The sequence below is a fragment of the Bidens hawaiensis genome, unplaced genomic scaffold (assembly GCF_021521415.1).
Source record: "Bidens hawaiensis isolate Kalapana, Puna unplaced genomic scaffold, B.hawaiensis_p1.1 tig00004839_1, whole genome shotgun sequence".
Lineage (NCBI taxonomy): Eukaryota > Viridiplantae > Streptophyta > Magnoliopsida > Asterales > Asteraceae > Bidens > Bidens hawaiensis.
The window spans coordinates 773,586-796,275 of NW_027491303.1; the positions used below are offsets into that span (position 1 = coordinate 773,586).

Consider the following 22,690-nt stretch of genomic DNA (forward strand, 5'->3'; position numbering starts at 1 on the left):
GACGTTAATGGCCTAGAAAAAGCAAAGTATCATTAGCTTGCATCTGGTACAACCTCATAGCACCGGTGGTCGTCTCCTTTGATACACCGACTAACCTCTATTTCATCTTATGGCACTTCTTCCGATAAGCGGTCCTTAATAATCGAAATCATTGAAGATAACCCCGATTGAATGCGATGACCGATTGAAACCCCCTTCCATTTTCAACTAAAACGGAGATAATGAATAGATAGGGTGATCAGTAAATGATGACCAACTAAAACCAAAATTGAATGCAATGACGAATAGGGAAATTAATGCGATGATGGTAATCTGAACAATATGAAACCGATCATTAATATGGCCTGGTTTATTGATTGATTTTAGGGCAATGGGAGGTAACCCCTAACTGGGATTCGTCTCAAAACGGACACGCTTCGCTCCCAATGCGTTGGACACACTCCCCCTCAGTATGGACATGCTCCGCTACGCCCAAACTCGCCAACATGATTAAGAACCTTTTAATACCCAAAGCAAAGTATACATACAATCAAAAAGGTACATGTGGGAAGCCCTAGGTCTGAAAACTCGTTAATCTACACCCCTACCCCCCAAGCACTCATAATAAGTTCAAAGCTCCACCAAAACGCTTGCATACCCAGGAGCAGCACTGGACTAGAGATAATTATGGAGGTAGGGTCCTAAACCATCAGTACTGTAACTTTCGTTACTTTTCAAACCCGAAAACCCGACCCGTTTCGAATTTTTGAATTTTCCTTTAAGTATTTATATTAACATATATATATTATTATTTGTCATTAATAAAAGTGTTCCCGACGTCTAATGTTCAATGTTCGTTGTATATCTTGTTATTCGATTATTTATGAAGTTTCGAGTCTTATCGATACTCTAGTTAAACGCGTAAATAATCCAAAAACCCAAAACCATATAATTTTGATTATAAGGTTTAGAGTTAAAAGTGTAAACGACTATTCTAATGATACCTCTTAGAACATTAAGAAACCCAAAAAAAAAGAGTCAAACAATCAGTTGTAATTAGTAAGGACAAACAGCTAAAACGCAAATTATAGTTCATGATTGCAAATAATTTACCATCCCCTATGTGGTATGAACCCCGAAATGGAGACTCACGCACGATGAAGGCAAAAACACTAAAAGAAGTATAGAATTAGAATTGAAACTCTTCACCATTCAGAGACAAAATCACCTAAAAAGGATATTTTTTATGATAAAGAATAAAAATACCAATTGGATGCAAAAGATTCAAACTTTTCATAAAATGTGATATTATAAAACTTACCAGGCGATGAACAATTGTGTGGTTTACAAGATTATGAAAACTAATAGGAAACAATAACTAAATAACCTAGAGCTTAATTTGATTGCAAAGAGAAAAACAAAACTACACTGTAGTTTTAAGCAAATGATGAATACATGAAGCCTAAAAAAATAAAACATTCCACAAAAAACATATTAGATTCCTATTGTCCCTAACATAATCAAAAAGTTATCAACAATCCAAGTATGTTTATAAAAAAATTCAAGCAACGATAATTATACAAGTATAAGCGTGACGAATCTTAAAATAACAAAATGAAATCACTGGGCGCGCCATCATAGTTGACAAACCTAAATAACAAAACTCAAACATTTGTTAACAAAACTCAAACATTTGTTGATGACAATCAATCAAAATCATAATACAATGAGAAAAAATACAGATAAATAAGGGTGGAAACTTATGCCATTAATGAAAGTGTGGTGGAGATTCCCTGGATTGTTGATGCGCGTTTTGACTCCTCACAAGTCGATGAACACCATTCAATTCATACACAGATAAAAAGCTTTAATTAATAGGGTAATTGCACAAATAATATAAACACTATACCTTGTTCTTGGTGCTGGAGTTATTGACGTTAATGGCCAGGAAAAAGCAAAGTATCATTAGCTTGCATCTGGTACAACCTTATAGCACCGGTGGTCGTCTCCTTCGATACACCGACTAACCTCTATTTCATCTTATGGCACTTCTTCCGATAATCGGTCCTTAATAATCGAAATCATTGAAGATAACCCCAATTGTATGCGATGACCGATTGAAACCCCCTTCCATTTTCAACTAAAATGGAGATACTGAATAGATAGGGTGATCAGTAAATGATGACCAACTATAACCAAAATTAAATGCAATGATGAATAGGGAAATTAATGCGATGATGGTAATCTGAACAATATGAAACCGATCATTAATATCGCCGGGATTATTGATTGATTGTAGGGCAATGGGAGGTAACCCCTAACTGGGCTCCATCTCAAAACGGACACGCTTCGCTCCCAACGCATTGGACACGCTCCACCTCAGTATGGACACGCTCCGCTACGCCCAAACTCGCCATCATGATTAAGAACCTCTTAATACCCAAAGCAAAGTATACATACAATCAAAAAGGTACATGTGGGAAGCCATAGGTCAGAAAACTCGTTAATCTACACCCCCCCAAGCACTCATAATAAGATCAAAGCTCCACCTAAACGCTTGCATGCCCAGGAGCAGCACTGGACTAGGGAGAATTATGGAGGTATGGTCCTAAACCATCAGTACTGTAACATTCGTTACTTTACAAACCCGAAAACCCGACCCGTTTCTAATTTTCCTTTACGTATTTATATTAATATATATATATATATATATATATATATATATATATATTATTTGTCATTAATAAAAGTGTTCCTGACGTCTAATGTTCAATGTTCGTCGTATATCTTGTTATTCGATTATTTATGAAGTTCTGAGTCTTATCGATACTCCAGTTAAACACGTAAATAATCCAAACACCGAAAACCATATAATTTGATTATAAGATTTATTGTCAGTTGTAATTAGTAAGGACAAACAGCTAAAACCCAAATTATAGATCATGATTGCAAATAATTTACCATCCCCTATTTGGTATGAACCCCAAAATGGTATGAACTATAGACCAAGAATTGAAACTCTAAAAACACGAAAAGAAATATAGACCAAGAATTGAAACTCTTCATTATTCAGAGACAAAATCACCTAAAAAGGATATATTTTATGATAAAGAATAAATATTCCAATTGGATGCAAAAGATTCAAACTTTTCATAAAATGTGATATTATAAAACTTACCAGGCGATGAACAATTGTGAGGTTTACAAGATTTCTGAAAACGTATAGGAAACAATAACTAAATAACCTACGGCTTAATTTGATTGCAAAGAGAAAAACAAAACTACACCGTAGTTTTAAGCAAATGATGAATATATGAAGCCTAAAAAAATAAAGCATCGCACAAAAAAACATATTAGATTCCTATTGTCCCTAATATCATCAAAAAGTTATCAAAAATCCAAATATGTTTATAAAAAATTCAAGCAACGATAATAATACAAGTATAAGCGTGACGAACCTTAAAATAACAAAATGAAATCACTGGGCGCTATCATAGTTGACAAACCTAAATAACAAAACTCAAACATTTGTTGATGAAAATCAATCAAAATCCTAATACAATAGAAAAAATACAGATAAATAAGGGAGGAAACTTATGTCATTAATGAAAGTGTGGTGGAGCTTCCCTGGATTTTTGATGCGCGTTTTGACTCCTCACAAGTCGATGAACACCATTCAATTCATACACAGATAAAAAGCTTTAATTAATAGGGTAACTACTCAATTAATATAAACACTATACCTTGTTCTTGGTGCTGGATTTATTGACGATAATGGCCGGGAAAAAGCAAAGTATCAATAGCTTGCATCTGGTACAACCTCATAGCACCGGTGGTTGTCTCCTTCGATACACCTACTAACTTCATCACTAAATTATGACCAACTAAAACCAAAATTGAATGCAATGATGAATAGGGAAATTAATGTGATGATGGTAATCTGAACAATATGAAACCGATCATTAATATCGCCGGGTTTATTGATTGATTGTAGGGCAATGGGAGGTAACCCCTAACTGGGATCCGTCTCAAAACGGACACGCTTCGCTCCCAACGCGTTGGACACGCTCCACCTCAGTACGGACACGCTCCGCTACGCCCAAACTCGCCATAATGATTAAGAACCTCTTAATACCCAAAGCAAAGTATACATACAATCAAAAAGGTACATGTGGGAAGCCCTAGGTCAGAAAACTCGTTAATCTACACCCTCCAAGCAATCATAAAAAGTTCAAAGCTCCACCTAAACGCTTGCATGCCCAGGAGCAGCACTGGACTAGTGAGAATTATGGAGGTAGGGTCCTAAACCATCAGTACAATAACATTCGTTACTTTTCAAACCCGACCCGTTTCGAATTTTCGAATTTTCCTTTACTTATTTATATTAATATATATATATTATTTGTCATTAATAAAAGTGTTCCTGACGTCTAATGTTCAATGTTCGTTGTATGTCTTGTTATTCGATTATTTATGAAGTTCTAAGTCTTATCGATACTCTAGTTAAACGCGTAAATAATCCAAAAACCGAAAACCATATAATTTGATTATAAGGTTTAGAGTTAAAAGTGTAAACGACTATTCTACTGATACCACTTAGAACATTAAGAAACCAAAAAAAAAAGAATTAAATAGTCAGTTGCAATTAGTAAGGACAAACAGCTAAAACCCAAATTATAGATCATGATTGCAAATAATTTACCATCCAATATGTGGTATGAACCTCGAAAAGGAGACTCACGCATGATGAAGGCAAAAACATATTAGATTCCTATTGTCCCTAATATCATCAAAAAGTTATCAACAATCCAAGTATGTTTATAAAAAAATTAAGCAACGATAATAATAAAAGTATAAGCATGACGAACCTTAAAATAACAAAATGAAATCACTAGGCGTGCCATCATAGTTGACAAACCTAAATAACAAAACTCAAACATTTGTTGATGACAATCAATCAAAATCATAATACAATGAGAAAAAATACAGATAAATAAGGGAGGAAACTTATGCCATTAATGAAAGTGTGGTGGAGCTTCCCTGGATTGTTGATTCGCGTTTTGCCTCCTCACAAGTCGATGAACACCATTCAATTCATACACAGATAAAAAGCTTTAATTAATAGGGTAACTGCTCAAATAATATAAACACTATACCTTGTTCTTGGTGCTGGAGTTATTGACGTTAATGACCGGGAAAAAGCAAAGTATCATTAGCTTGCATCTGGTACAACCTTATAGCACAGGTGGTCGTCTCCTTCGATACACCGACTAACCTCTATTTCATCTTATGGCACTTCTTCCGATAATCGGTCCTTAATAATCGAAATCATTGAAGATAACCCCAATTGTATGCGATGACCGATTGAAACCCCTTCCATTTTCAACTAAAACGGAGATACTGAATAGATAGGGTGATCAGTAAATGATGACCAACTATAACCAAAATTAAATGCAATGATGAATAGGGAAATTAATGCGATGATGGTAATCTGAACAATATGAAACCGATCATTAATATCGCCGGGATTATTGATTGATTGTAGGGCAATGGGAGGTAACCCCTAACTGGGCTCCGTTTCAAAACGGACACGCTTCGCTCCCAATGCGTTGGACACACTCCACCTCAGTATGGACACGCTCCGCTACGCCCAACTCGCCATCATGATTAAGAACCTCCTGATACCCAAAGCAAAGTATACATACAATCAAAAAGGTACATGTGGGAAGCTCTAGTTCAGAAAACTTGTTAATCTACAACCCCCCCCCCCCCCCCCCAAGCACTCATAATAAGTTCAAAGCTCCACCAAAACGCTTGCATTCCCAGAAGCAGCACTGGACTAGAGATAATTATGGAGGTAGGGTCCTAAACCATCAGTACTGTAACGTTCGTTACTTTTCAAACACGAAAACCCGACCCGTTTTGAATTTTCCTTTAAGTATTTAAATTAATATATATATTATTATTTGTCATTAATAAAAGTGTTTCCGATGTCTATTGTTCAACGTTCGTTGTATATCTTGTTATTCGATTGTTTATGAAGTTCCGAGTCTTATCGATGCTCTAGTTAAACGCGTAAATAATCCAAAAACCGAAAACCATATAATTTGATTATAAGATTTAGAGTTGAAAGTGTAAACGACTATTCTACTGATACCACTTAGAACATTAAGAAACCCAATAAAAAAAATCAAATAGTCAGTTGTAATTAGTAAGGACAAACAGCTAAAACCCAAATTATAGATCATGATTGCAAATAATTTACCATCCCCTATGTGGTATGAACCTCGAAAACGAGACTCACGCACGATGAGGGCAAAAACACGAAAAGAAGTAGAGACCAAGAATTGAAACTCTTCACCATTCAGAGACAAAATCACCTAAAAAGGATATTTTTTATGATAAAGAATAAAAATACCAATTGGATGCAAAAGAATCAAACTTTTCAAAAAATGTGATATTATAAAACTTACCGGGCGATGAACAATTGTGTGGTTTACAAGATTTTTGAAAACTTATAGAAAACAATAACTAAATAACCTACAGCTTAATTTGATTGCAAAGAGAAAAACAAAACTACACTGTAGTTTTAAGCAAATGACGAATATATGAAGCCTAAAAAAATAAAACATCCCACAAAAAACATATTAGATTCCTATTGTCCCTAATATCATCAAAAAGTTATCAACAATCCAAGTATGTTTATAAAAAATTCAAACAACGATAATAATACAAGTATAAGCGTGACGAACCTTAAAATAACAAAATGAAATCATTGGGCGCGCCATCATAGTTGACAAACCTAAATAACAAAACTCAAACATTTGTTGATGACAATCAATCAAAATCCTAATACAATGAGAAAAATACAGATAAATAAGGGAGGAAACTTATGCCATTAATGAAAGTGTGGTGGAGCTTCCCTGGATTGTTGATGCGCGTTTTGACTCCTCACAAGTCGATGAACACCATTCAATTCATACACAGATAAAAAGCTTTAATTAATAGGGTAACTGCTCAAATAATATAAACACTATACCTTGTTCTTGGTGCTGGAGTTATTGACGTTAATGGCTGGGAAAAAGCAAAGTATCATTAGCTTGCATCTGGTACAACCTCATAGCACCGGTGGTCGTCTCCTTCGATACACCGACTAACCTATATTTCATATTATGGCACTTCTTCCAATAATCGGTCCTTAATAATCGAAATCATTGAAGATAACCCAGATTGAATGCGATGACCGATTGAAACCCCCTTCCATTTTCAACTAAAACGGAGATAATGAATAGATAGGGTGATCAGTAAATGACCAACTAAAACCAAAATTGAATGCAATGATGAATAGGGAAATTAATGCGATGATGGTAATCTGAACAATATCAAACCGATCATTAATATCGTCGGGTTTATTGATTGATTGTAGGGCAATGGGAGGTAACCCCTAACTGGGCTCCATCTCAAAAGAGACACGCTTCGCTCCAATGCGTTGGACACACTCCGCTATGCCCAAAATCACCATCATGATTAAGAACTTCTTAATACCCAAAGCAAAGTACAATAAAAAAGGTACATATGGGAAGCCTAGGTCAGAAAACTCGTTAATCTAACCCCCCCCCCCCTCCCAAGCACTCATAATAAGTTCAAAGCTCCACCTAAACGCTTGCATGTCCAGGAACAGCACTGGACTAGGGAGAATTATGGAGATAGGGTCCTAAACTATTAGTACTGTAACATTCGTTACTTTTCAACCCGAAAACCCGACCCGTTTCGAATTTTCCTTTAAGTATTTATATTAATATATATATATATATATATATATATATATTTATTTATTTATTTATTTGTCATTAATAAAAGTGTTCCCGACGTCTAATGTTCGTTGTATATCTTGTTATTCGATTATTTATGAAGTTCCGAGTTTTATCGATACTCTAGTTAAACGCGTAAATAATCTAAAAACCAAAAACCATATAATTTGATTATAAGGTTTAGAGTTAAAAGTGTAAACTTTGGAAACTTGTATTAACTTAAAAAGATATTAAGTTTCCATTAAAAATGTTTCTGAATCTCTAGGGACCAAAATGTAACTATTTCAAATAATTATATTAAATAAACCCTACCCAGCCCCCACCCCCCCTCGTTTTTCCGGCGAACCTCCGGCCACCGAAATCTGGCGCCGGAGGTGGCCACCACCACCGTAAACGCGTTTTTACTCCAATTAAAATATAACAAACTCTATAATCGTCGATATCATATCTTAATCAATCAATTAATTATCGTTATAACAAACTTAAACCGCGAATCAAACCCGAGATCTTCGCCGGAAAGTATGGAAAATCAAATTAATGACATTAACGCGAATACGCTCCTCTAAGTAGTATAAATAGGGACCTAAACTTCATTACAACTCGCTCATTCCTCTCTCTCAATCTCATATCTCTGTTTCATAGCCGTAATCATGAAGTTTCCGACCGTTTTCCGGCCATGCTCGTTCTTCCTCATGCCGGCGTCATCAAAGGTAATTGTTATATCATTTTAACTCGCGATCTTACATAAAACAAAACCCCTAAATCCATTTTATCATACGCGGATTAAAATCGGAGATTGGAAATCTAGGGTTTGATAATAAAGATGATCCAGAAAGTGTCTGTATATTAATAATCGTTTTCGTAACATAACTTGATTGTGATCTTGGTCTAGTGGTTAGTCTACTCGTTTGTGGGCGGCCAGACCCGGGTTCGAAACCCCGGGTCAGTTTTTATTCTGTTTTGTTAATAACATTTAATACTCATATTTTTATCAGTTTATTTAATTAGTATAAACCAAGTTTTTAACGAATATCTACCTGGATCAACTGGTTAAGGCTTGTAACCCGTAACATGGAGACCCTTATTTTTTTATATATAAGTTTTGTTAAATTAATTGTGCTTTATTAATTAATTATAATCATTAAAAATCATATTAAAATCATGAAAATCTTTGTAAACCAAATACAATTTTTATAAATTAAATATAAATTATATTTCACCTTTTCCCATACCCATCTTTTCTTTTTCGTAAAGTTCGTAAAATGTCGATTAATATATCACCCTTAGTAATAATTAATTTTTACTTGAGAACATAATCATAATCGGGAATAAAATTATATTGTTAAACTCGTACTTAGGAAACATCATAATTCTCATATTAAAAAAATAAATTATTGTTGGAATAATATTTAATTACATATTTTCGTTAAACCGTTAAAATTGGTTTATGACCCCGTTACTTTAAATTAATTCGTTAAAACCGTTAAATATAGCTTATTAATGTGTTAGTGTTTTAAATTATTTAACTTGAATTCGTTAATATAAATATATTTGAGATAAATTTACCATTAAAACAATCCGCGTTCAACAAATATTATTTCCGTATTAGTATTAACATTAATAAAATCGTTTAAATTTCGTAAAGCTTAAAATTGGTAATTTTGATATCAAATGCGTAAAATGACATTAAAATAATACAAAAAAATATCCCTTTAACTAAGTAATTAAATTCACTTTTATAATTCCGTTAGTTAGTCTTTAAACCCTTGTATTAATTCTCTTTATAGTTCGAGAAGTTCAAACGTGTTGGATCCTTTAACGCACTTTCGGTTGTTTTGGTTTTGTTATCGTGCCATCGGTTTATATAACAATATTTATCTTCGATTTCGAGGTGAGTTTTCACAACCTCCTTTTAAATGTTTTCATATTTTGGGGTAGCATATGTATCCATTATTAAATTTCAAGTTTTACAACTTTGCTTACAAACTACAATTCATATCATGGACTTGTATGCTTACTTGCTTATGTGTTATATACGTGAATTTCAAGTGGTTGCCTCAATAAGTATGATCATACGCCCCCTTTTGCACTCAGGTCCATTTGTATCGAGTGGAAAAGGGACCTCATATCCAAGTACGTTGGTAGCCCCAACTGGAAAGGACCTTCGTTTGTTCTTTACACTCAGGTCCATTGCATCGAGTGTAAAGAACCCTTATGTGCTCATTTCATAAGTTTCATGGAATTGTATGGTTTTTATATAACATATATCAAATTGTGGAAATCTCACCAGTTATATTTATAGCTGACCGTATTTTATACATATGTTACAGGTGTAGAGATACGAGGATGAAAGTTAGAAGACACATAGCATACTTATAGGATATTCAAAGAAACTTATCATTTTTGTTTATTTATTTGTTACAACTTGTATTATTTGATAAGCTTGTGTTATATGATGATTTAAATGAAATAATGTTATTATGGTCACTTAATAGTGTTACGTGTGTTTGAGCAATCTGTACATCACACTCGGGGGTTTCCGCTTTAGCCGGGGTGTTACAAGTACGACTTTTACTCATTACATTGCATATTATATTTGTTATATTATTATTGTTTACTAACCAAGGCCAATGGGTCGGGGGTTGTGGAGGTAACCCTTAACTAGGCTTGGCCTACTAAAGTTAGGGTTTCATGATGGTAGCCATAGAGTTCTCTATATAAAGGGTCTTCACCTCTCTCATTTAAGGGACTCTTGGCCTCCACTATATTTTTGTGTCTATAAAAAAGAGGAAACTCTTAGAAATCACATTCATTCTCCTATTTTTCCATGGCAGGTCTCAAACAACCGAAGAAGAAGATCGGTGTGTGGCTTTGTTCGTGTTCAAAACCGAAGAACACCCATTCGACCAGATGCGAGATTGAATCCATGTATACTTGATCTTCTATAGTTGGAAGACAATTAGAAGATTTGGTAATTTACACAAACTCAAAAAATGAATAAAATAAAATCGTTGTCCTAAAATGCTAACTTTCAACATATTGCTTTGTGTTGTATAAACAAAATTAATGTACCAGAGATTGCAAAGAACAAAGCCCGTAGATGATAAAAATGAACGTAGAGCACATTATCATATTAAACTATTTGAGCTTAGTCTGTTTGGTACGATGCAATAAAATGAACGACGGAATGGAATGAACGTGGTCGTGGAATGAGCTATTACCATTCCAATGGATATTTGGTTACCACATAGGAATGAATGAATGCTTACTTTGAGTTGTTTGGTAGGTTGGAAAAAAAGAAAAAAATAAAATTAAAATGGTAGTGAGTGGCAGTGGTGGTGGGAGGTAGGTGGCGGTCGTAGGATTGATGGGCGGTGACGGTGGTTGGTGGTGGCGGGTGGTGGTGGGCAACGGGAGATAATGGTGGTTGGAGGTTGGTGGTGGTGGTGTTAGGGGAGGGTGGTGGCGGTAACGGTGGAGGTGGCAGGCGGTGGTCGCAGTGGCGATGATGGGCAGCGGGTGGTGGTGGTGAGGGGCGGGGGCGATGGTTGATGGTGGCTGCGGGCCAGTGGCAGTAGTGGGCGGCTGACACTGATGGCGATGGTTGATGGCGGTAGCGTTGGCGGTGGACGACAATGATAGTGGTTGGTGGCTGCGGTGGTGGTTGGTGGTGGTGGTGGAAGGGTGGTGGAGGTGATGCATGGTGAAATAGGGAATGGAACGAAAAAAAAATGGATGGAATGAAATTGTGGTGTTTTAGAGAGAATGGAATGGACTAGATTCCATTTATTTGGTCAACAAATACACTTTTCATCATTCCCTTACAATGGATCATTAAATTCCGTCCTCCATTACTACATAACAAATGCTACCTAAATACTTAATCGGATCAGACCAAGATAACTTTGAAGAACAAATTTGATGTCGTCTATGAGAGAGAACCGTTCCATCACGATGATCTAAAAATCCCGTTTCTTAAGTCGGCAGGTTTGAAGCAGTTAATAAATTCATTCATTTAATTGGATTTAATAAAACAAAAAAGAAAAAAATGGACCCTCCTTGAACCGGATCAGCATTCAACAAATACATCTGATTCATTCATTAACAGATGAATGATCCAAGTTTTGTTTTTCTCTCTTCCAAAGCCCATTTCATTTCTTTGCATTTGAAATACTATATTAATCCGCCAAGTCCAATAAGCCCATATCTACTAGTTGTAAACCCAATTACTTAATATATAGCCCAACTAAAGACATGGCCCAACCGACAAAACACAAAGCCTTATTACTGAACGAGACAACTCTTTCGCAATTCGCATCACCAAACTCTTTAATAACTAATACCTTGAGATGATTACATTAATGTGCTCCAATATCTTTATGACAAGCTTAAGTGCTTAACACATTGTATTTGGCATCTAACATTGTCTTATATGGAAATTGGGTGTCTTGACATGAGATATTTTAATGGACTTTAAACCCATCCTCTTAGCTGTTTATTGACTATATATTTTCATAACCCTTTGGTTAATGATCAGCTAGGTTAAGCTCAAACTTTACAAATTCAACAGATCACATCGTTCATCATTAATTCTCTAATCGTATCGTGTCTAACACTTAAGTGTCTAGACTACCCATTGTACACTTGACTATATAGCCAAGGTCACTGCTATGAGTGAGAATTTATTTGCTACATTGGTTTGTAAGTTTTATGAACCAGAGGATTTGAGTTAAACTGAGTTAAATCTATATTTTTAAAATGGAAGAGACGGTATATGTTTTGAGTTAAGAATCATCATTTACGTTGTAAATAAGTTGTTGATGTTAGTTAAGCACGTGCATTTAATCAACTTCATAAGTGTTGGGCTTGTGGTGTTAAAGGAATTTGACTAAGTTTGAGGGTTGTTTTGTTACGAGGTTAAATCATTCAAACTGAAAGGGGCTATTGATGAAACTTCTATATATTTTAATGGTGACTAAACTCTTGATCCTTAAATGCATGAATTTTGGGTTTTGGTGAATGTGGTAGATTGGTATCCATTCCAACCTTGGTGATAAAATAATTAATGAACAAACTAAACATCTTATTCAGACATGCCTTTGGGTGATGAAAAGTTAAAAGTAAATCAAATTGACCCACATATGTTGGAGTGCTTCATATGTCAGTGCACTTGTAATATTGATATGTACGTAGATTGACTTGAGGAAGTCAACAAGTCAGCGGAAGAACTCAAGAATTAATTGATCCTAGGTGCAATGGTAAGTAATGCATGGACGCAATATGAATGTATATATAATTTTTATGTGTCTCTTATTTGATTGCGACCAGATATTTGTTTAAACTTTTAAGATATTTAATGATTGTTGGTAAATTAGACATGGTGAGTGTGAATGATGATACATAATTCACAGGGGTGTATGTAAATATGAGGGCATGTGAATATTTCATTATTTTATATCAAATTTGTTTACACTTCAAGACATACGTTATCATTAGCAAAGGGTGTGACCTGTTGCCCTGTTGGTGGTAACGGTTGGAGTCACATGGTTTGTGACCCGTTAATTTTAGGGGTCATGTGGTTTGTGAACCGATGGCTGTGAAAGCAAGATTCACAAGTTTTGTTACTTGTTAGTTGAGATCAATGGAGTTACATGGCTTGTGAACCAAATGTTTTTAACTAATATGAGAATCTAATGTGTGGAATAATATTTTTAATGTGTGGATTCAATAAGTTGGTTCTTCTAGAAATTTGGATGCTAAAAATCGTAGTCACATTATGTGTTGTTTTGATGAATGTATGCATAAAGATGGAGTTTAGGAAAAAAAAATGAATTTTACATCAACATGATAGTGTAGTATTACTTTAAATCTCAAAACGATTATCTTGCACTTTTGATCGGTGTTTTACTATTTTTAACTTCAGCCTAGATGTCACGATGACATGGTTTGAGCTTCTTTTACCATACAAATCTCCCAAGGTACTTATATTATTTTGTATATTGGGTTAGATTATAAGTTGATCAGTTTTTCACATGTGTAGGTTTGAACGATATGGTGCTAATGGTTGGTTTATTGCATGTTCTTTCGCTTAGCAATTGCTAATATAGCAAGGGGAAAGCGAACACGGTGCTGTTAGGCATCTAACTTTAGACGCCAAACCCATCAAAAGACGTAGTTTTGATTAAAAACTACCAAAATTAATTTTATTCCTTGTTTTCTTCTCTTCTACCTCCCATCGATCCATCAATCTTGCAGGTTCATCAATTTTAGCTATAGTAACATAATCATTTGCCAATCCAGAATAATCATTTCAAAACACAACACCAGCAAAACAATTTTTCATTTCATACTTAGGCATCTAGATTTGTACATATGGAGGCAAAGGAGTAATCTTTCTGATAGACCAAATAATCAAGTCCTCAATTAACAAAATCAACATTCGAAAAATTATAAAAAGCGTATGAAGATATACCTGAACGAGTTGTTCATAACAAGAAATCTATAACCTTGAGGTTTGTGAGTAATTATAATTATGGTAATGAAACAGGAAACCTCACGGTTCATAAGTAAATGCGGTTTTGAATTTCGAGTAACATATCAATTTTATACTATGAGGATGCGATTATTAATTTATTATTGTGCTTTGTGATCGGAATTTGGAAGAAGACTTTTGTGCTTTTATTTTGTTTTGCGATAGAAACCACAAACAATTCTTTTTTAATTTAGGCTTTTCAAGTTAGGTTGATGCCCTACCGTAGATCCTCATCTTGGTAGAGCACGGCGGAGAACCTGCAAAACTGATGAATCGATGGGAGGAAGAAGAGAGGAAAACAAGGAATAAACTTGATTTTAATAGTTTAATCAAAATTATGTTGTTTTGATGGGTTTGGCGTCTAAGGTTAGACGCCTAACATCATCGTATTAACTTTCCCTATATAATAATAGGTATGTTTCATACACTTTCAGGTAAATGAGTTAAAATCATAGATTCGTTCGTGATCGGGTCTATAGATTTCAAGTCAAGCATGAGTATTGTGTATAGTATAATGGGTCTTGCTAACTTTTTCTCAAAAAAATAACACTTCTAATTTAGGGATTTAAATTCAATGTTTATTAAGAGTACAAATCGAAAAAGTTAAGATCTAAATTTCACATTGATTTTATAATATCAAGTCTTTTCGAAATGCAAGGTGTTACACTGAAGGTCGCAAAAATCACATAATGATTGATTCGCATTTATGCACATATTTAAGTCACCTCCATCTTATACAAAGCATCATGACGCGGTTGACCTCAATGACCTCTATTTTGATATTTGATTTGTGATATTTGTCTCTGTGCTCTCAACCAAATTCTTTTGAATAGAAGTCTTAAATTTTGATTTTTGTGTGAAGAATCAAAGAGAGTTACGAAGACTACAACTTCCAAGTGGAACTATAATTTAATTTGGTGATGGTGGAAAGGTCAAAGATAAAGCTAATGGAAAAATTAGGGAGATGAGTGGAGGAGGGATTTGAGTTTGTGGTTTTTGTTTTTAAATTTTTTTGTTATAAATGGTATACTAGTTATTTTATAACACTTTAACAAAAAGTATTTAACTAGATACATTTAACGGTTAAGTAAACAACTAAACCTTAAAATACAATTTTCTAAACATTAACATTAACACTAACACCGTACCGTTATATTATATTTACAATATCTATAATGTTTCAAAGCTAACTATGACCAGATAACCACTAATCCTAAATGTCTAATTAAATGGGCCTCATTTTCCTAGTAGAAAATTATAGTAGAAGTTGACACCCACAATCACCACACACATACTCCCACTTCCCACTTCCCACTTCCCACTCATCATCAATGCACTCATTTTCTTACTTGCCATGAATCAATCACAGGGCACTATCCCCAAAACATAGATTCTTTCTTTCTTTCTTTCAAGAATAATAATCATCTTCACATTCACACCCCTTGTCCACTTTCCCAAATCCCCAACACAAAACCACCATCTCCAAATGGAAACCATTAAACCCTTGCTGAGAAAAAAAACATGGTTCATCCTCTCCATCCTCATCCTCTTCTCCTTATTCTTCTTCTTCTTCTTCACTAACCCATCTCCCGAAACCCCACTAAACCCCAAAACCCACCAACCCATTTTTGTCGAATCAAAGCTCCACATCTCCCCACCCAAACCCGACTCCACCACTCCCAAACTCGCCTACTTGATCTCCGGCTCCAGTGGCGATCTTCAATCGATCAAACGAGCACTGAAAGCACTCTACCACCCGGCTAACCACTACGTCCTGCATTTGGACCTTGAGTCGCCACCTGAAGAGAGGCTGCAGCTCGTTGAGTTTGTCAACCACGAGCCTGTGTTTCAGCAAGTGGGTAATGTTAGGTTGATGGGTCGCTCCAATTTGGTCACCTATAGAGGCCCCACAATGGTCACAAATACGCTTCATGCCGCGGCTATTTTGCTTAAGGAATGTGGGGATTGGGACTGGTTTATTAACTTGAGCGCTTCGGATTATCCTTTGGTCACTCAAGATGGTATGTGATTCGTTGGGTTTGTTGTGTTGGTCGGTTTTTTCGTTGGGGAATTTCGTCGAACACCTGGGGTGCATGGGTTTTTCGGGTGAATTTGGGGGGAAATCGAATGACTGTTGGTTAGGGGAAAGTGTTAATTCGTTAAAGGGTTATTAAAATAAGCATCAATTTGGGCATGGGTGAATTTTTTATAGTTATTTGTGATTCTTGTTGACTTGAAGTGAGTTTTGAAACCCTAGTTTAGTTAGTTTCCATTGACTCTTAAACATCTTTTTGGTAAAGTTAGAGCCTGTAGGAAGCTTATATGTAAAAAACAACCAAAAGGGATGAAGAAAGTATAAAACCTGCAACAATTTTGCATCTAAATTGCATCAATTTTATGGTCAAACTCAACTACTCAACGCTCTTTTAACGTATTTCAACAGATTTGCTTCATACATTTTCAACCGTCCCTCGTGACCTAAACTTTATCGAGCACACTAGCGACATCGGCTGGAAAGAGTATGTACATCTTCTATCCTTTAAATAACTAAAACACTTCACATATTATTTATACGTAACTTAATGTTTATCCTTGTTTTTGTCTCGTTGCAGGCACCAACGAGCCAGACCCGTTATTATCGACCCGGGGCTTTATAGTCTCAAAAAGTCAGACGTTTTTTGGGTCTCACAAAAAAGAAGGGTTCCTTCTGCTTACAAACTCTTCACTGGTAACTTGCTTAAACTTCTTTTGTTATAACCTTAAACATGATCCTTAATGTTTCCGAAAAGTTTAATAATTTGTTTTGTAGGGTCCGCTTGGATGATGCTTTCGCGACCCTTTATAGAATATTGTTTGTGGGGATGGGATAACCTTCCAAGAATTGTTCTTATGTACTATGCTAATTTTCTATCATCACCCGAAGGGTATTTTCACACAGTAATATGCAACGCGGAAGAGTTTAAAAACACGACAGTTAATCACGATCTTCATTTCATTTCTTGGGATAACCCACCAAAACAACACCCTCATTTTCTTACCATTGATGATTATGAACGAATGGTTGAAAGCCGTGCACCGTTCGCTAGAAAATTTGGGGCCGATAAGGAGTTGCTTGACAAGATTGACCTTGAACTTCTCGGGCGTGAACCCGATGGCTTCGTTACAAGTAATCCATTTATTTTTTATATGTTTACTGTAGGGATGTGACTTTTTGACATGACATGAACTTTCCATGAATAGTTTGTGAATTGTTCGGTGGGAAGTTCGTTTGTATAATAAATGAATGAACATAGAACAAATTTTTTTGTTCATTCAGTTGGACGGACGAACATGAACACATGTCTCAGGTTCTTTTGTGTTCCTGAATGTATGTTTACGTTCGTTCATTTAAATTTGTTCATGTTCGTTCGCTTACATTCGCTTATGCCCATTTGTTTACATTTGTTTAAGTTCGTTCTTTTACTTTGTTAATAAATCGTTTAAGTTTTTTGGCCCATTGCAACTTAGTATAGTTTTAATAATCTTTTAGGCCCAACACGTTGTTCTTCACATTAGTTTTAACTAATTTTAGTTCAATTATGTTCTTCGTAAACCATTTGTTTATACTATTAATGAACAAACATAAACAAACATGAAGACGTTCATTTTCTTAACGAACGAGCATGGAAAAGAAAATCCTACTTGTTTGTGTTCGATCGTTTGTTCGGTTACAGCTAAACGAATGAACACGCACATTCTCTGTTTGTGTTCATTTGATTCGTTTACAATCCTACATGAACCTAGCATGAAATTGGTGGCTTTAGGTTTAGTATAAATGATTTCAGGTCGCCGTGAACCTGATTAACTAAACGGGTCGTGTTCGTGTCAACCAGGCCAGGTGACAGTTTAACCCATTCATTTTTGTTTTGTTATTTTAAATGTGTTTATGTCCTAAATTAAGTTGGTGGGTATTTTATGCTAATATTTAAAACCTAAAATAGAAATTGACTTAAAGATTTATAATTGAAATGCAATATCCATTTGTACTGTTTTGTTGTAAAATAGTAACTTTAAAATATTAATTTACGATGGAAAAATAAAAGTAAAAAAGTTCAGGTCAAACAGGTCGTGTTCATGTCAACCCGCGAATATTCTTGTCATGTTCGGGTTCATATGATTTTCGGGTTCGTATCAAATTTTCGGTCTAATGCATGCAAAGGTTGACCAAAGAGTCAAATGTAACTGATGCAGGTGATTGGTCTGACAGAAGCAATGCAAACAAAACTATAGGTGAAAGAATAGTGAGGAATGCAACTGAACTGAAACCAGGACCCGGGGCCGAGAGGATTAAGGCACTTATTGGTGGTATGCTGTCGGACAAAGATTTTCACATAAAGCATTGTATCTGATTATTTAGTACGCACATTTTCCTCAATTTCTTGTTTCGTTTTTCGGGTCTCGGGAATGAGGCTCATATTGGAATAAAGATTGGAAGGAAATGATGATCGCGTGTAATTTGTAAGTATGCACCGACAACGAAGGAGGTGCGTTTTAGTGATGTATTTGGTCCAAGATTTAGTTTTTCTTGGAATGTATTAGTATAAAGATATGAGATTTATATAAAGATGCCAAGTTTATATATATATTTTTTATAATGAAGTGAAGGAGCATGGTATTAAAGTTGGTAGCAATGTCAATGTTGGTGGATGATGTTCCATGATGATTCTTGCAAACCCTGTCTGTTATTTGATGCCATTTTTCTATATTGAACACTAAAGGTGATCAATACAAACGTCACATCTAATCTAACTATTATATAAAACTAGACGTGCACAAAAAAACCGGTTCCGGACCCGAACCGGTGGAACCGACCCGGAGCCGGTTCCGGTTCGTACCCGGTATACCCCATACCCGGTTAGGGTATTATAATACCCAGATAACCCTACCCGGACCCATGTATTTGACAAAAAATCGGTTCCTACCCGAAATAACCGGTTCCGTCGGGTTTTTTCCTAAAAAAAGCCGTTGTAACCGGTTCCGTCGGTAATATAACCGTTGGAACCAGCGGCTATATTATCGATGGAACCGGTTTTTGAGCTAGACAACTATATAAAGGGTTGGATGATCACTTGTTTTACCACTCCAACTCAAAAACATAAAGAAAACTTATCGGTTTATACTTTACACTCTAATTTTTTTCACTTCCATTCCACCACCACTTGATAACTAGTTGTTATGGCAAGCCAAAACAAGGGCAAAAGAAACGCGACGGCTACCGACTCCGTTTTTATTGACCCGGTTCGTGCCGAAGATGACGTCGGAATTGCAAAGATCCTCCCTCATAACCGCAACGAAGAAGTATGGCGGAATTGGGATTTGGTTGAGTTGCTTAATGGAGACATTAAGGCTCATTGCAAATTGTGTGGCACTTATTTAAAGCATGATTCGAACTCTACTTTAAAGAAGCACATCGAGAAGAAATCTTGCAAGGCGTTGAAAGAAGTTCCCGTCACGGTCCAAGCCGAATTGGGTAAAGATGGGGCAATATTTCGTTACAATGTGAAAGCGGTTCACGATAGGATGGCGAAGTTCGTGATTCAACAAGGTTTGCCGTTTAACCACTTCGACAACCCTCAATTGACGACCTTGATTAGAAAGACTCTTCAACCGCGCTACACCCATGTAAGTCGTACCACTCTTCGACGTCATTGTCTAAAGTTGTGGGAATGCGCCAAAAAAGATTTGATTGATTTTTTTGACACTTTACAAACGGGTGTCAACTTAACTAGTGATGTTTGGTCGGCACCCCATGGGTTACCGGAATCGTACCTTTGTGTGACCGCGCATTGGATCGATCCGGTATCTTGGCAAATGATGAAACGCACCATCGCGTTTGAAAACTTTCCGTTTCCACATACCGCCGAAAAATTGTTTGAAATTTTGGATGAGGTAACAACCACTTTTAATTTGAGAAAAAAAAAATTTTCAATGTCGTTTGATAACGCATCTAACAATACAAAAGCGGTAGACAAGTTATATATAAAATATACACCACTTTGCTACGGAAAGTTTTTTCATACTCGATGTGTTGCCCATATTATCAATTTGGTTGTTCAAGATGGTCTTGACAACGAAACCATGGAGGGCGGTTTGAGATTATTTAGGTTGATGTTACAAGATATTTTCAAAGTGGAAAAAGAAGACATCTTGAATACAAAAACTATTGCAAGTCGGTGGATAGAAAATATTTGGGGCCGAACTGGGACGTTCCAACCCGTTGGAACTCGACTTGTAATATGCTCGCTTGTGCTTTTTCACAAAAACAAACTATACAAGCGTTTCATAGAACGCTTGTGGATCGTTGCGAAGCCGATATGTTTCCAAACGGTGCTTAGGATAATATCGGTTACTTCTTGGAGTATCTTGATGTTTTTAAAACCGCAACAACAAAATTGTCGGGGGTTTACTATCCTACTAGTTGTTGGGTTTTGCAAGAATTATACAACATCTCCTTGAATTTCAAAGACTTTGAAAACAAAAATGACCTTTTCGAGCACATTGTTGACCCAATGAAGAAGAAGTTCCTAAAATATTTTGAAGGAATAACACCCGTGTTTACTTGTGCCGCCGCTTTAAACCCCTACATAAATGTTGCCGGGGTTGAAACGTTGATCGAGGAAATATATGACAACATGGGTGCGCACGAGATCAATCCGATGGCGTCGACGGAAGCAAAGGATTCTTTCAACAAATCCCTTCAAGAAATCTATGACCATTACTTCAAAATATATGGTCCAAGCTCACGACTTTTGTGAGGCAAGCAACATCAAGTAAGCCATGCAAGGACAAGCTTATAAACATGATGAATGCGCTTCGTGAGTCGGCGGCTAAGCGGCAAAGGGGTAACACACCAACTAATGAACTTGGCTGATATAGTGGAGCAAACTATGTAGAAGGTGCAACGGTCGAGGACGTTCGCAACCTTGACATTTTGGCATGGTGGAAAGGAAAGAAAAATGAATTTCCTATTCTTTCCGCCATGTCTCGTGACTTGCTAAGCGTCCAAGCTTCAACGGTTGCTTCGGAATCGGTTTTTTCACTTAGTGGAAGGATATTATCGATGCGAAGAACCAAACTCACTCCCGAGTCCTTAGAGATGTGCATTTGCCTAAAGGATCGTTTGGACACGGTGGATCGTATACAAGACAAGGAAAACTTTGAAGACGAAATACCACTTGAACGTCCAATTCAAGAGATGGAAGAAGAATCTTCGGGTGAAGAAGACGAAGTCGTAGAACTCGACCAATTTTAATTTGTATTTTTTGTATTTGTTCTAATCATTTTTGTATTTGTTCTAATCATTTATGTATTATGTAACACGAATCAATTAATTAATGTAACAAGTTTTTTAAAGTGTTACTTGTTTGTGTTAAATAAAAAACTTGTCTTAAACACTTAAACTAACTTTTAAACATATAATAATTATAGAACACTACACAACGAACATTATTGCAAAACGATTAATTACAAACATTATTAAGCATAAAACTAAAAATAGCAAACATTGTTCGTTGTTTTCGTCCCGCCATCTACGACCATCAAGCTTTGTTACCGGCGACAGAGGCTTGACTTGTAGAGCCGGACGACTCCCTGACTTCTCCTTTTTTGGCATCCAAATGCTTTTTTTCCTTGCAATACTTATTGGTATGCTTTCGAAGGGTGGAATTCGATGCCGCCTTCAAAAAATTTCCGCAGTATTTGCATCGCCCCATCTCCTGTGTGTCGGTCATGACACACAGGTCATAGTGAACCCAAACCTCGGGGCATCTCAGGGTGTCGATAACCATAACAACTTCGTCGTTGGTTGCCATTGGTAATGGTAAGTGGTTTAACAAGAAATTGAAGTGTTTAACAAGTTAGGGGAGTTGGTTAACAAGTTCTAAACCTAGTATGTCTATATATAGTAAGTGGGGGGTGGGTATAAACATTCAAAACCGGTTCCAACGGTCTAAAAACGGTAAAATAGTCGTTGGAACCGGTTTCCAACGGTCAAAAATAATTTAAACTAGGAAAACCAGTTGGAACCGGTTTTCGGGTATAAACTGGACCCGGTTCCTACCCTACCCGGTTCCACTGGTTCCTGATATTTGCCTACTGGGTCGGGTCCGGTTCCTACCCGGTTCCTGACAGAAACCGGTTCCATTTTGTACCCGGTTCTTAAAAAACCGGTTCCTACCCGGTTCCGGGTTTTAAAAAAACCCTATTTGTGCACCACCATATAAAACCAACATGGTTTCTACATAGCCTTTAATTAAGCTATTCATATAAGATTCTATCTCAGTAATATTCAAAATTATAATTTACACCTAATAAGCTATTTAATTTTAAT

General features: G+C 36.0%; 1 protein-coding gene across 1 annotated transcript; it reads left to right on the plus strand.

Annotated features, from left to right (window-relative positions):
* The first annotated feature begins 15,808 nt into the window (after nucleotides 1-15,808).
* LOC143628244 (beta-glucuronosyltransferase GlcAT14B-like) lies at nucleotides 15,809-18,944 on the plus strand. The gene is made up of 5 exons (XM_077097885.1): nucleotides 15,809-16,343; nucleotides 16,766-16,841; nucleotides 16,935-17,050; nucleotides 17,132-17,488; nucleotides 18,553-18,944. The coding sequence occupies exons 1-5, from the start codon at nucleotides 15,809-15,811 to the stop codon at nucleotides 18,708-18,710; spliced, it is 1,242 nt and encodes a 413-aa protein (XP_076954000.1). The 3' UTR covers nucleotides 18,711-18,944.
* The last annotated feature ends 3,746 nt before the right edge of the window (nucleotides 18,945-22,690 follow it).